At 53.7% G+C, this 14,539-nt stretch overlaps 5 protein-coding genes across 5 annotated transcripts; 2 read left to right on the top strand and 3 right to left on the bottom strand.

Moving 5' to 3' along the window:
• Window positions 1-413: 413 nt before the first annotated feature.
• EsH8_XII_000038 (LysM peptidoglycan-binding domain-containing protein) lies at window positions 414-1,783 on the bottom strand (the record flags this gene model as incomplete). The annotated part of the gene is made up of 2 exons (XM_083273801.1): window positions 414-1,484; window positions 1,565-1,783. 2 exons carry the CDS (start codon window positions 1,781-1,783, stop codon window positions 414-416), a joined length of 1,290 nt encoding a protein of 429 aa, XP_083120415.1.
• Window positions 1,784-2,793: 1,010 nt separating this feature from the next.
• Window positions 2,794-3,672, bottom strand: EsH8_XII_000037 (uncharacterized protein; the record flags this gene model as incomplete). Its single annotated transcript, XM_083273800.1, has 1 exon — window positions 2,794-3,672. The coding sequence occupies one exon, from the start codon at window positions 3,670-3,672 to the stop codon at window positions 2,794-2,796; it is 879 nt and encodes a 292-aa protein (XP_083120414.1).
• A 937-nt stretch (window positions 3,673-4,609) lies between these two features.
• On the top strand, window positions 4,610-9,502 carry EsH8_XII_000036 (uncharacterized protein; the record flags this gene model as incomplete). The annotated part of the gene is made up of 7 exons (XM_083273799.1): window positions 4,610-5,972; window positions 6,160-6,353; window positions 6,461-7,267; window positions 7,336-8,019; window positions 8,145-8,282; window positions 8,348-9,219; window positions 9,277-9,502. 7 exons carry the CDS (start codon window positions 4,610-4,612, stop codon window positions 9,500-9,502), a joined length of 4,284 nt encoding a protein of 1,427 aa, XP_083120413.1.
• Window positions 9,503-10,074: 572 nt separating this feature from the next.
• EsH8_XII_000035 (uncharacterized protein) lies at window positions 10,075-12,102 on the bottom strand (the record flags this gene model as incomplete). Its single annotated transcript, XM_083273798.1, has 1 exon — window positions 10,075-12,102. One exon carries the CDS (start codon window positions 12,100-12,102, stop codon window positions 10,075-10,077), a length of 2,028 nt encoding a protein of 675 aa, XP_083120412.1.
• Window positions 12,103-13,487: 1,385 nt separating this feature from the next.
• EsH8_XII_000034 (uncharacterized protein) lies at window positions 13,488-14,383 on the top strand (the record flags this gene model as incomplete). Its single annotated transcript, XM_083273797.1, has 3 exons — window positions 13,488-13,857; window positions 13,934-14,109; window positions 14,189-14,383. The coding sequence occupies 3 exons, from the start codon at window positions 13,488-13,490 to the stop codon at window positions 14,381-14,383; spliced, it is 741 nt and encodes a 246-aa protein (XP_083120411.1).
• Window positions 14,384-14,539: the final 156 nt, after the last annotated feature.

Genomic DNA, 14,539 nt, shown 5'->3' with positions numbered 1-14,539 from the left:
CTTGGGAGTCCCGGGGCGTTGCTGGTAGACCGGGCTTCTGTGGAAGTGGCTGCGCATTGTTCTCAGCGACAACATTTTTTGCCTACCTAATATGCTAAAGCCCTAGTGAAGGTGTTTATGTAACCTGGAAATCAAGAATAGTATGTTGCAGTCGCCAGCTGCGAAATGGGAATTCTTGGGTCGTGGACGATCAAGAATTCTAGCGCGTGACGTGCAACAACAGCGTTAACAAGGTACAACAGCCAAAGCCAATATGATTTTTCTCCAATTTCTAAATTATCCACTAATATTACCGAACAACTAACAATCAACCACGAATTGAAGCTATCACCTTAACACTATTCCAACGCTGATCTGATCTCCTTGCCTCATCTCACGCCATCCCCAGGCCATCCTCCTCGTCCCGACATGTCTCAAAGTCCGACACAAGCGTATGTCTGAGCCCACAGGCCCTGGCAGCTGGACCCTACGGCCGGGTTCCAGCGGGTAAAGTCGGCCAGAGTGATGCCGTACTGCTGCGAGATGGTGTCACAGGTCTGCCCGAGCTGCACAAAGTGGAACTTCTTGCAGTTGCTCACCATGCCGTCCTGGACTGGCTGCGGCGTCGGGTTCGGAGTCGTAGTTGGCGAGGGCTGCGTCGGCGACCCCCCGGTGACGCCTGTACAGAGGTAATAGCCGGCCCACATGCCCGTGCAAGAGGAGCCGATGCCCGTGTTCCAGGTCGTCAGCTGGGCAACAGTGACGCCGGCACTGGACGCGATGGTGGCGCAGGTGTCACCGGCCTGGACGAGGTGGAAGCGGTTGCAGTTGCTCACCATGCCGTCCTGGACAGGCTGTGGCGTCGGGTTTGGAGTTGTAGTTGACGTGGGCTGCGTCGGTGAGCCGCCCACAACACCGGTGCAGAGGTAGTAGCCGGCCCACATTCCCGTACAGGAGGAGCCGATGCCCTTGTTCCAGGTCGTCAGTTGGGTGACGGTGACACCCGCATTGGAGGCGATGGTGGCACAGGTGTCACCGGCCTGGACGAGGTGGAAGCGGTTGCAGTTGTCCACCATACCGTCCTGGATCGGCTGCGGCGTAGGGTTTGGAGTCGTAGTCGGCGAGGGCTGCGTCGGCGACCCTCCGATGACGCCGGTGCAAAGATAGTAGCCGGACCAGATGCCGGTGCAGGCCGAGCCGCCAATCTGCGTGTTCCAGGTTGCCAGCTGGGCGACGGTGACACCCGTCTTCGACGCGATGTTGGCGCAGGTGTCGCCGTCCTGCACCTGGTAGAAGCGGTTGCAGTTGTCCACCATACCGGGCTGCCAAGGCTCCGGCGTTTGCACGCCGCTGCCCGGGTTGGTTGGCGTGCTGGTTGTGGTGGGCCCGGCCGAGGCCCGCGAAGTGGTCGTCGGCCCCACCGTGGGTGTGGGGATTCCCGATGCGGAACCGATGCAGAATGAACGGTCGGCCTTCCAGTCGCTGCACGACTTGACGGACGGATTCTGTTACTGTGTTAGCTCATGTGTGAGAACTGCGTGATCTGTCGGAGCGTTAGGCGAGAAGGACGGGATTCGACACTTACCATGCTGGTCAGCTGACCGATTGAAAGGCCTGTTATCAACAGGACCGTCTCGCAGCTAATGCCATCGTCCGAATTCCACCACAGGTTGCAGTCGGCCGGCACGTTGGGGTCGTAATCGTAGAATGGGACCGAGCTGTCAAAGCGGCGCCTGCCAAGTATGCTGGCAGTGCCTTGGGCGGCGAGGAGGCCAAAGGTGGCGAGGAGCGAGAAACGAGACATGATCCTACGAGTGCAAGTGGCTTACTGCTAAAGATGCTGCCGAGGAGGGGAGATTGGAGAGGCGGATGTCTAAGAGGTCTCTCTTCCTATCGTTCTGCTCGAGATATGCTCCGTATTTATATCCCAACATCGTGATGCTCAGGTAGAATTGCCTTGCTGCTGTCTTGCCGAGACATCATGTTCACTCTTCGGCATGGCCGCGATGGAGTTGAACGCATCACAGCCGTTCTGACTAGAGCCTCTGCTTCCCCCCCACCGCCATGGCTCTTACTTACATTAGCGAAATTGGATATTACCATTAAGTTACCGCGTCGCTAGACTAGATTTTCCTGTAAGCCTAATACGCCAATACGAACAATAGTCAACCTACGAGTTGTCCTATGCAACCTACCTTACGAGATGCCCTATTCGGTATTCGGTGGGTCTTCGGCCGACTAGACCCACTTCCATCGGGAGATGATGATGACTTGCTTGGCAGGGCTCATCCATGCTTAAGCTTATGCCAAGAGGGCGTCGTGTGGTGCTGACCTCAAGGTAGTAAGGCTGATGTGGGGAATCTAGTTTCCTCAGCGGGTCCCTATCGTAGGTTGGAGCCTGCCCTGGCGGGCATAGTCCAATATCGACTATTCTCGGGTTACGAAGGTCTCTATCAAGCTGTTGTTATACTCTTGCGACCGGCGGGATGACTGCCTAGCCACGAGTTTGTCCACCTTGGCGTAGCTAACGCTGACAGTGCATGCGTGTACAGGAAGCTAGATACTGGGCCCTAGACACTACTCACATTCTGGCCAATTAAGTTGAAAGACAGTTATAGTATTGGGAATAATCGTACTGTTTAACCAGTAAGTCTTTGAAGTAGATAGAGAATCTTTGGAACACGTCAGAGCACAGGTGATAGTAGCTTTTCATGTTCCGATTTGATTCCAGGTATTTACTATTCATTAACGTTTTGTACCGATGCTTCATATTGGACCTGTATAGCGCGTAGATATTCTCTTGGCCGGCTGAGGTTAGAACACATGGTAATACCCGGCAAGCACCAGTCCCAGGATCAGCGCCCAAGAAGCCAACCCTTTCTGCAGGAGGATCGAAAAGGCTGTCCCACTGTCCTTCGGCACACACGGAGCCGTGATGTTCTGCCAGGTGCCCTCCTCGCAGCCCATCTTGTTCAGAATCGCCGCCGACACGTTGGCAGCAAGCTGCTGGGCCACATCCCGGTACACGCACCGGGACGGCTGCACGTCCGTCTCGAATACCGGGCACTGGTCGCCCGTGTCCCGGGTCTTGCGCAGCTCGGTGACGCGTATCACAGTCGTCGTATTCTCACCGCCCTCGGGGCACGCATCCAACGTCGTTGCGACGTCCGGGGTCTGACCGCCAGGCGCGGTGCTGAAGACGATGTGACGCGTGGAGGCGCCATCGGTCCCGCTGGCCCAGCCCTCGCCCCCGTTGTCTATAGAGTTGTTGGCGAAGCAGCGGTTCTCGAGTGTGATACCCCAGCGGACTACGTACCTGTCCGTCGTACCGTTGGTCATGTTTATGGTGGGATGGTAGAGGAAGTGCCTGCCTGGGGCCGGGCCGACCGCCTTGGGGAAGCCGACGCTGTCTAGCCTAAGGTTGAGGTGCTGCCATTCGGCGCGCGCCCCCGAGCTGCTGTTCTGCCATGAATCCAGGCTCAGGACGGCCAGGTCGAGAGAGATGTCGAAAGGCCAGAGGGCGTCAAGGTTTTGGATGCCCAGCACGATGGGAAACCACTGCGTCGGCGCGTACGTCTCATTGCGCGGGAAGAGGAGGTCGACCTGGAGATCAGCCGGCAGCCTTCCCTCCGCCTGCACCAGCACAGCGACAGACAAGGCAAGAAGAGATAGGAGGGAGGCCCGCAGTAGCATAGTGTATGTGCATGTGTAAGATTGAGAGTGAGTTGCTCACTTCGTAGCTGAGTTGTCTGTTGCCTGGTGTTGTAACATCGGCCCGCTCGCCCAAAAAAGTGTGTAGTTATCATATAGTGCGTAGTAGTCAGACCTAGGGGAGAAAAGAAACTTCTGACCAAATGAAATCCTGGTTGCCTTCTATGCAGTGAGCTGAAAGACACCATGTGTCGGTCAGGCAACGTTGTCTGCTCGGCGCTCGCTTGGCGCTTGGCGCTTGGCTCTCGGCTTCTCGGCTCAGGTGACACCAAGAGTTTATTGAGGTGGCGGCGATCATGCGAACTCATTGGACAGAACCCCTGATCAACCTCCGAACTGCATCTTCAGCCTTTTTTACGAGTTGCCTATCCACGTGGGAGGAGAGCCCACAACCAAAGCGACGACAAGACGGACAGGGTACGAATTTTACGGTGACACAGCGAAGGATTCAATAATTCACCGTGGCGCTGACGAGAGCCTCAAACTTTTGTAATCACGATGGGCTCACTCACTCACTTGATGTCTCAAGAAACTTCTCGCCTTCCGAATCTGGCGTATCGCCGATCTAACAGCCTGCCCGGTAGTGCGCGAAGCGAGAGCGAGGTGATGAGCCTCTGGTCGTCACGATGAAGTCAACCCGAGAATGAGCTCCCGGGCCAGCAGCAGGGCAAGGCAGACACTTTCTGGCTCGGTTCGGACAACAAGAGCAAAGTAAGGTCAAACGCGAGTGATATACACATAAATAGCAAGCAACCGCGCCAGGCCACGAAGCTGTCCATCCCCAAGTGGCTAACCAACTACCTCTACCATGAATGGTTAGTTGCTTATCACTCTCTCTACCTCAGCCTCTCATTTTATTTTCTCCTAGACAGTTGATCTATTGGATTTACAAGCTGCTCCGTCGGAACCATAGCACACCATGGTTTGGGCTGGCCGACACTATTTTCTGCCCCTCGTGGGCTCTCTCTTCTACGGCGGCGGCGCGTCACAGCAGAACCTTTGCCCGACCACCTGTCTTGTGTCCGGCCCCAACCCGGCTAACTGGACCACGGTGGGCGAGTTTGGCCAGCTGAAGGCTTGCAAGAAGCCTCTGGTGCTCGACTTCTCCATAACGATCCCTGTAACCGACAAGCAGCCCATCCGAGTGTGCAACGTCTTCGCCGACGACTTCTACGCCGGCCCTGTGGAGCCTCCAGCCTCGGGCGGGACCGAGAACATTGCCCCCGTCATGGCCTGGACGCCCGCCGGGTCAGAGGATGAGACAGGCGGCCTGATCGCGAGCCAGTCGGTCGAGCACCTGCAGAGCTACCTCCGCAACGTCGTGAGCCGGGCCGCGAACCGCACCATTCTCTTCGCTACTGCTTCCGATGTCACCGTTGGCGTCTACGTCGGAGCCAACCTGCTCAACCCCAGCGTGGCCGGAATCTTCTTTGATTACTTCCTCGGTGTCCTCTTTGGTCCCGGTATTGCTGACGGCAAAGCCGCACTGATCCAGGCATGTGACGGCCGCAGCGGTGACCAGATTTTCGGCCTCATTGCTGCCTCCACCCCGGACTTTACCACGGTCCATGGAGCCGTCGCCCGGTGGTCCAACGGGCAGTGTGTCGACACGTCCTCGTACCCGGAGACCTTTGACGTCGACCCCGAGCCCATCGACGTGGTCAACCCCAACGCCGCCCTGACGCTTTCCAGCAGCGCCCGAGTCGGCTCGAGCAACTCGACGGACAGCAGCAACGCAACGTCGCCGGCAGTCCGGGGCCTGCTCATCGCCCGGGCCGACTGCCGCACCATCGACGTCAAGAGCGATGACGACTGCGGCAAGCTAGTGACGCGCTGCGGCGGCGGCATGACGGCGGCGGACCTGTACACGTACAACCCCAAGGCGAACTTATGCTCGACGCTGCAGGCGGGCCAGCTGATCTGCTGCTCGGCCGGAACGCTGCCCACACCAGCAACACCACAGCCCAACCCGGACGGCTCGTGCAGGACCCAGAAGGTGGACGAAGGCGACGACTGTGGCAAGCTAGTGACGCGGTGCGGCGGTGGCCTGACCTCAGCACAGTTCTACCAGTACAACACCAAGTCCAACCTTTGCGCAACGCTGCAGCCCGGCCAGCACGTCTGCTGCACGCCCGGCGAGCTCCCCGACCTACGACCAAAGCAGAATGCCGACGGGTCCTGCTCTGCCTACAAAATTCAAGACGGTGACTTCTGCGCCAAGGTGGCCGCTGCAAATGGCCTGACGATCGACGAACTCGAGAAACTAAACAAGGATACCTGGGGTATGTGCTATCCGTCGTTGTAGCTCTCTTTCTCTTGCTCCCTTCTTTTTCTTCTTCTTCTCTCTGCATCTTTTTCTTTTACGTTTCATTCTCTTGCTCCTCTTCATGCTACCTGGAGGGACAGCCTGCCACCCTACCACCGGCTAGCTGTATTACTATGTATTCTCTAACACGCAGACAATTCCAGGCTGGAACGGATGCGACAACGGCTTTTGGCCAGATAACTGGATCTGCCTGAGCGAGGGCAAGCCGCCATTCCCTGCGCCCATCGCCAATGCCGTCTGCGGCCCCCAGAAGCCCGGCTCGATCGAGCCGAGCGGATCAACCTCGCGAGACTGGGCCAAGATGAACCCATGTCTGCTCAACTCGTGCTGCAACACCGTGAGTAGTTTCTGTTTATCTCCTACACCCACCTGCCCAAGTTAGTCTCATAAGATGGCATGGCAACGAGAACGAGAATTGGTAACTGACACCGAAACACCACCCAGTGGGGACAATGTGGCACCACGGCAGACTTTTGCATCGATACCAGCACCGGCCCCCCTGGCACAGCCAAGAAGAATACGTATGGCTGCATCTCCAACTGCGGCATGAGCATCATCCAGAGCGGCCCGCCGGCGCAGTTCATCAAGCTCGGCTACTTCGAGGGCTTCAACCTTGGCCGGGACTGCCTCAACATGGTCGCTACCCAAGTCGACCCGTCGTTCACCCACATCCACTTTGCCTTCGGCATGATCAATGAAGACTTCAACGTCTACCAGGAGAACGAGCTAGCCGAGTTCCAGTTCCAGCAGTTCAAGAAGCTGAGCGGGCCCAAGCGTATCATCTCGTTTGGCGGCTGGGTCTTCTCGGCCGAGATGCCGTACTACCACATCTTCCGTAAAGGTGTCAAGGCCGAAAACCGCAATAAGCTGGCTGACAACCTGGTAAAGTATGTCGTCGACAACGGCCTGGATGGGATAGACATTGACTGGGAGTATCCGTCGGCTCCCAATCTCGGTGAGGGGGTGCCGGAGGGCGATCCCTCCGAGGCCATTGACTACCTGCGCCTGCTGTCCCTGCTACGGTCCAAGCTGCCGAAAGACAAGTCGCTCTCGATCGCAGCTCCAGCTTCCTACTGGTACCTCAAACAGTTCCCTATCAAGGCCATGTCTGAGGTGCTTGATTACATCGTTTACATGACCTACGACCTGCACGGCCAGTGGGACGCCGGAAACAAGTGGGCCACGCCCGGCTGCCCGACCGGCAACTGTCTTCGCAGCCACGTGAACCGGACCGAGACGATGAACACTCTAGTACGTCCCTCTCCTCTCCTCTCCCTTACCAACGCCGCAGCAGTGCTTGCTTGCTGACCCTCCATCAGGTCATGATCACCAAGGCCGGCGTGCCGTCGAACAAGGTGCTTGTCGGCGTCAGCAGCTACGGCCGCAGCTTCCAGATGGCGAACCCTTCCTGCACCGGCCCCGACTGCTTATACACGGGCGATCGTCTCACCTCGTACGCCCGTAAGGGCCGCTGCACCGACACGGCCGGCTACATGAGCAACGCAGAGATCGCCGAGATCAATGGCCGGTCCTGGCTTGACGCCGAGAGCAACTCGCGCATCATGGTGGACAGCGACCTCTGGGTGGCCTACATGGACGAGGAACTTAAGGCATCGCGCGCGGAGACGTACAAGCGCTACAACATGGGCGGCACCATTGACTGGGCCGTCGACCTGGTCAAGTTCCACGATCCCCCGAACCTTCTCCCGGATGGCACCAACCTCGGCCTCTCTTGGGCCTCAATCAAGGCCAACGTGCTTATGGGCGAGAACGCGACGTGCAACCCTGCGGCACGCAGCGGATTCTGGGTCGATCTGCAGTGCACTCATGACGGCGTGGGCTTGAATACCAATTTGACAGCCAAGGAGCGGTGGAAAGCTCTCGACTGCCAGAACGGCTGGGATGATATCATCCGCCGATGGCAGCGCTGTGACTACAAGCGTCCGGGTGTACAGGCCTTTGACGAGGAGATTGCCTCATACCTGCACGCAAAATCAAGGCCGGTATGTATCTACCCACCTACTTGGCCGTCGCTCATACAGCAATCCCAACCCCCACCCAAAGGGTAGCCTAGACAGACAACTTGGGCAAATTAGATGGTTTGCCGTGCTGACAACCATGCCAACAGAAATGTAATGACCTAAGTCAGGCCACGACTTGCACAACAATGGAATGTGCCGCACACAACACGCCAGACGACAAACCCGAGCACAAAACGGGCGCGTGCGCATACGAGCTCTGGAACGGGCTTGCCGAGATACACATGGTAAGTACCTACTATTCGTCCGACCAATATTAGGTATGCATGACTGAACAGGCGTCACCCTGCAGATCCTTAGGAACTACTACTACTCCCTGGAATCAACGGGCAGTTCACTCGAACGGCACAAGGAGACGTTTATCGAGACCTTCGCCCCGAAGCCTGAAGACGATTCCAAGATTTTCGGACTCTTTCTGACGCTGCTCCCGATCCCGCTTACAGCAGCGGTCCCACGGTTCTTCGGGGGGGCGCTGGCGAGCATGAAATACTTCTCCGGCGCGACAGGCGGACTCAGGAGGGACTCCTGGGAGGCCGGCACCATCACATTCGTGAGCACCGCCTTCTCTCTCGCCAAGGAAGCTCTCGAATCGGCGTCCTCGGCGCGCGAGGAGATCGCCTTCAATGACATCTTCGACAAGATCATCGGCGCGTGGCAGGAGCAAGTCAACAAACTGGTCGCCACGATTTTCAACGGCGAGCCCGAAAACATCAAGCTGCTCAGCGCCTTGGTCTCGGACGGCAAGATGATCCAGGGCGCGGAGGACGATCCCGCGCCCGGCTACAACACCGAATACACCAAGAGCTGGCAGGACAGCAAGTACATCGAGCGTGCCTTTTACGCGCTCGCCATCCCGGCCCTCTGGGGCGCCGACCGGCCCATCCCCTTCATCCTCGACTTCGGCGACAGCTGCGTCATCGACGCGACCAAGTACTTCGAGGAGCGGGCGAACAAGTACAACGTCGGCTGGCGCTGCCCCGATGGCCACTCGTACATCCTCGCCGGCGTCGACGAAACGCCCAAGAGCTGCCCTTACTCGAACCCTCAGCAGTGCATGCTCCCGGGGAAATGGAACTTCTTCAAGATCCTCAAAGGCATGGATCAACTACAGGAGCCCGGGAAGGAGGACTGGGGAAATGTGACGGTTGACGACCTGATCATTGGGTGAGTTGTTGTCCAAGGCAGCATGATGACGTGACGAACACTAACCCAGGACCACAGAGCCGTGAACACGTATAAACAGAACCAGGAGAAGAACGTCATGGACCCCACCAAGAGCATGACGGTCCCTGCAGATATCGAACGGCTCCAGAACGTGGCCAGCCAGGACATACGCCTAGGCGGTTTCCAGCACATCCCCATCTGCGGGCCTGAAGAGGCCATGGCTAACCTTCTCATGGGCCGAAAGGCCTACGGAAACTCAACCAACTACCCGTGTAACCCCTAGGCGGGCTAGCTGCTAGCAGGTTATTAGCTTACTGCAGGTTATCTTGTTGCCTAGGTTCTTAGATGGTTCTATACTGACCAAGGATTAAGGTGATTGTTACGGCGTGGCGTGCTAAAGTGGCTGACAGTGCTGGCAAGTGGCTTAGGCACTAGGGTGGATCACGTAACCTAGATATATAGCGGCTTACCTACTAAAGCCTTGCTAGCTAGCCCAGCCCTGTAGATAGATTTCTTTCTTCTTCACTTTAAAGTCTTTATAAATAAGCTAAAATAGTTACGTATATTCTATCTAAGTTCCTATAGCAAGTAATCTGCCTCTTTTGTAGTAAAACAACTTTTACATCTATCTAGGCATTGATGGCGAGGGACGACAGGGATTACAGCATATTTAAAGGGACCTTCAGCCTAATTTTCGTTTGTATTTAGGAAACTAGCTCCACTGATATTCCCTTGCAAGGAGACCATATCATAAGGGCAAGAATGACATCAGATTAAGATGTACAAAATTCAACTCAATAGATGAAAGAGGAACACAGCCATCTCTATTTTTGAGACCCCCTTGTATGAAGGCTTCTATGAAAGCTTGTTGAGTAGAAATGACTCCTGCTCTTGGTACTTGTCCTTCGGCGTTAGCCCTTTAGAAATTCTCTTGTTGAGCTTGAGCCTATCTTCGTATGCCTCTACCTCGGCTTCTCTTTTCTTAATATCTTCCTTTAATTGCTTGATCGCGTCCTGTAACACCTGGACTCTCGCACCCTGAGCGGTTGTCTCCTCGTTGTTATACTCCTTCAACTTGATGGCAGATTCCTCTTCCTGTTGAATTGCCTCGTCCCTTTCCTCGATTAGCTTTTGACGCTTCTCTGGACCCCAGAAAGCCATTTCGACAGTCTTGGCCACCCAGAACTCCAGCAACCCTCCTCGATCAGCAAAGACAGCGTAAATGTCTCTCAGGTAAAGCACCTTGACTCGAACTGTGAGTTGTCTTCTAAATACTTGCAGTTCCATGCCAGTTGGAATCAGTTGATGTTGTGTCGCATAAATCCACATGCCTTGCAAGATTTCAGGACTGGATTCTGCCAAAATAGGAACCAAGAATTCGTTGACCATGCGGTCCAGCTGGATAGAAGCTTGAATGTCTTGTTGATCAAGAGAGGTTGCTTTGGTTTCAAGATACTCATTGACTTTCCTCGCCACGCTATCTTGAAATTGGATGCTGGCTCCTTGGCTCAGAAGTCTCTCCCTGAAGGCCGCCTTCGTCATGCGCTGGAGCTCCTGCTGCAGGTCCTCGTCCCACTGACCTGGATCGCCAAGGCGCGGCTCTTCAATGAGTGGTGCGTAGTAACGTTCACCACTCGCGTCATAAAGGCCTCCGGGCTGGTTCTGATGCTCAATCGACCGTGGTTCGATATCTGCATCCTTTATCGCAGCAAGCTGAAGCATTCTGAGAAACTCGCCGCTCTTCGCCTTGCCCAGCAAGTCGTACTTGGCCATGAAAGCATCATCAACGTCGATTCGCTTCTTGGCAGCTATAAATTGGAGCGCATTCCAGTGTTTGGTAGATTCCAACATTGCCTGCGCTCTCGTCTTGGCAAGGTCATCTTTATACATGTACCAAGCCACCAACCGCGTGTTCAACGGGCCCAAGGTTGTTCCTGTGATGCAGCAGAAGGCTTTGGCCGCAAGGAAACCCCTCTCGGGCCTGTGCAGGATGGCATCCAAGAACTTTCCATGTGAATCATCAATGAAGGCTTGGACCTCTTCATCAGTTTTTGGTATGGCCTGTATGAACAGCTCGTATCGCGCGGCTCCCGCGATCCCGCTAGCCATCCACATCATGCTCGCCACGGCGTTGTTTATGGGCCCGAAGAACGGAACGGTTGTCTTGCCCTCACCTTGATTGAGGAATCGGATCTGACCTGTGCCGTCACCTTCGCCCTGCCCGAGCTTCTGGAACATGTGGAGGGAGTATCCATCACGAAAGGTGTGATTGTTCGTGGTTGACACTCGGACACCCTGTCTCGTACCATCCAAAATCGTCTCCACGACTTTGATTGAATCCTGGAACAGGAGAATGCGGACGCCTTCGGGGGGCATCTTGCCATTCATGGCGTTTTGCAAGAGCCTGCGCTTGCCAAATCCCAGCACGTCCTTGTTGGCTCGAAGGATAGCATAGTACTCATCAGTCGATAGCATCTTTTGTTCGAGTTTCGCATACAATGGGTCGTCTGGGAAGACTACACCATTGAAGCCAGTGATGGAAAGAAGATAAGAGGCGATGAGCACAGGGTCGTTGATCGCCGTATCCGCGTTCTTGCATTGCACGTTTCGCAAGAACAAATACTTGTGCAATCCCGATTGAGAAAAGGATGAATAAACGGCTTTTTCGCCGGTAAGGTACTTGCGTATATTGTACTTGGTGACGACGTGACCCCATTTCTCCTTCAAGTCGGAGTTGGCCGGGTCTGCAACGAGGTCGACGTGCGCATCTACGACTTCAGAGTCTACGCATGCAGTACTGTAGACAAAATCCTGGTTCACAGCCTTTGTAGCTGCTGCTGAGCATAGTCTGTAGGCGAAATTGAGGTATTCGTTGACGGCCATTTTGGCTGATATTCTTTTCGAAAGTGAAGGAGAAAGGTTGGGAAGAAAAGCCCCACCCAGGAATTGATGATGTTGATCCTGGCAACAATCTATCGTTTTGAGATATCCTGATATGGGAGAGGATTTCTGGACTGACGGTGCAAGGAAATTGGATAGACTCTGAAACCCAAATACCCCCCGGCACAGCACTTCGTGTATTTTGGATCTGGGCCTCGTGATACCTGTTGTTCGAGGCTGGTCTGGCCATGGCTAGATCAACAAAACTCGACCAGATTGACATAGTGGCCGTGTCTCGCTCGAGCTGAAGAAACCAAACCCCTGGTCGATATGGAAGTGAGATGGGGAGGTGGAGAGGGGCGTGGTTCTATCGATAATCCGTTTCTAGAATCCAGATCGTCGTAGCCGATCCATAAAGACCACTAACTCGTTCCTGGATCTATTGCAGTTGAACCCTGCTTTCTGTGGGGAGGTGCTGCGGGGTGCCAATAGTGTCAGCTGTGCCACCACAAGGGTGATAGTGCGAGGCCAGCCAGCCACTTTACCGTTCAACACAGAGCCCATGGAAATCTAGAGCTAGCTAAAAGTCTGGGACCTGCACTAAAAGCTTCCGATCATGTATAACGTACTCCTGTTGAATTGTAGGGTGCAAGAGTGTGTATTGATGTGTGTATCTGTGATGGTCGCTCGTGCTAACCGCTACTCGCGTGGAAATTCCCAAGCGAGCTATCTCTTTGTGGGGAAATCCAAGTGAATTCCTGGTCTCTCATTGGTTAAATGCACCGTTGGAATGGGGCTATTACTCCAGCAATTCCCCATCCATTCGCCGTGGCATTGTGCTATATTTAACAACTCTATACTATTAAATTAGTTACTTATAAAACACTAAAAAGAAAGAAGTTAATAATTTAATATCTTAACTAATCGCCTATTTTAATAGGTAAAACTCCATTTATCTATTGATTTAAATATAATAATTATAAATAAACTTACTATTGTTATTTAAAGAGTATATATAATAAACTTATAAAAACTAAAGACTTTCTACTTCAAATATATATAATAGAAATAAAAAAATTTAAAACAAGATTATCTTCTAAATATATTATTAAACCTAAATATATCTATAAGTTTTTAATATATTCTATATAAAATTACCTAAGTTGTAGAATTATTAAATTCTTTGTCTAGTAAGTGACCAACTTAATAGTGGATTACGTTAGGTGATGGTCTAATGCTCCACTGACAGGGGCGACGTTTGTCTTACAAGGCAGCAGCTGACATTGGTGGTCGAGTATAAAACCTAATCACTCATGTAGTCCCCGCCCCGGATTTCATCCATCGTGCTACCCGCGTTGCATAGTCAATCTCGATATTGCGACCTCATCATGGCTAGCTCTGTGACCACTGAAACCTCTGCCTCCAAGGTGGCGGACCACCAAGTCGACAACATTGCCACCCCCGCGGCGACAGCGACGGACATTCAAGCCAATTCTCCCAGCATCCCCACGGCCACGGAGTCAAAACCTGAGGCTGCCGCTCTGGAAGGGTTCAAACCCTCCAAGCTCAAGGCAGGATCTGATCCCGTGCTGGACAACGTCGATCTCAGCGTATTGATCGTCAATCCCAACGACGAATGCTCTTTCGCTGTGAGATTCGCCGAAAATTACCCTGTAATCATCGAGTGGCAAGAAGGAGTTTTCCTCACCAGGAAGAAAGACATTTACTATGTGATTGGTTTTACGAACAAGACAATGAGTTAGTTGTTGCTGTTTCAATTTTGCCAGCACCTCGGCAACGAGCAGAATCGAGATATGTTGACACCTCGATATAGATACCAAGCCCAATGGTTACTTGTTCGTAGCTAAAGGTTCTATGGAAACGTTTATGAAAGACCGCGCCAACGGTACTTTCAAAGTGACCGACGACTTCCAGTTCGGGCAGGCTAAGAAATCGGGCGAGGGCCGCTTTCTCGTTTACCACGATCCCAAGAGGATCAAAATCCACCAGGTACGCTGGCCCATCTGTGCATCGAGGAAGATGTCGAGGCCCATGCGAGGAATGATTGTCTAACTGTCAACCACTGTAGAATCGGTATCTCGAAGGACTGCTGTCTTGGGTCGACACTGCCACCGAAACATTAGGTGAAATCAAGAAGACGCCCAAACAAGTAACCGACTCGCTCAAATTGCTTAAATCGATTGGGCCACTGTTTGGCAACGACCTGCGCAAAATGTCAGAAGCCAAACCAACCCCAACCCCGGGCTCAACGCCGTCCAATTAGTGAATAAGATCATCAAGTGAGATCATCTAGAGCTATTGAGACTTGGGGAAATGTTTGAGACTTTTCTTGCTTTTGATCATGGAATGGTAATGGTTCTTAGGTTATGGCTGCAGTGACCGTTGAAACTCTTCAAGTATGAATCTCGCAATATACAAA

Source organism: Colletotrichum jinshuiense, chromosome 12 (assembly GCF_051148585.1).
Source record: "Colletotrichum jinshuiense chromosome 12, complete sequence".
NCBI classification, from domain to species: domain Eukaryota; kingdom Fungi; phylum Ascomycota; class Sordariomycetes; order Glomerellales; family Glomerellaceae; genus Colletotrichum; species Colletotrichum jinshuiense.
The sequence above is the reverse complement of the archived record's forward strand: the minus strand, read 5'-3'. Positions and strand labels throughout refer to the sequence as shown.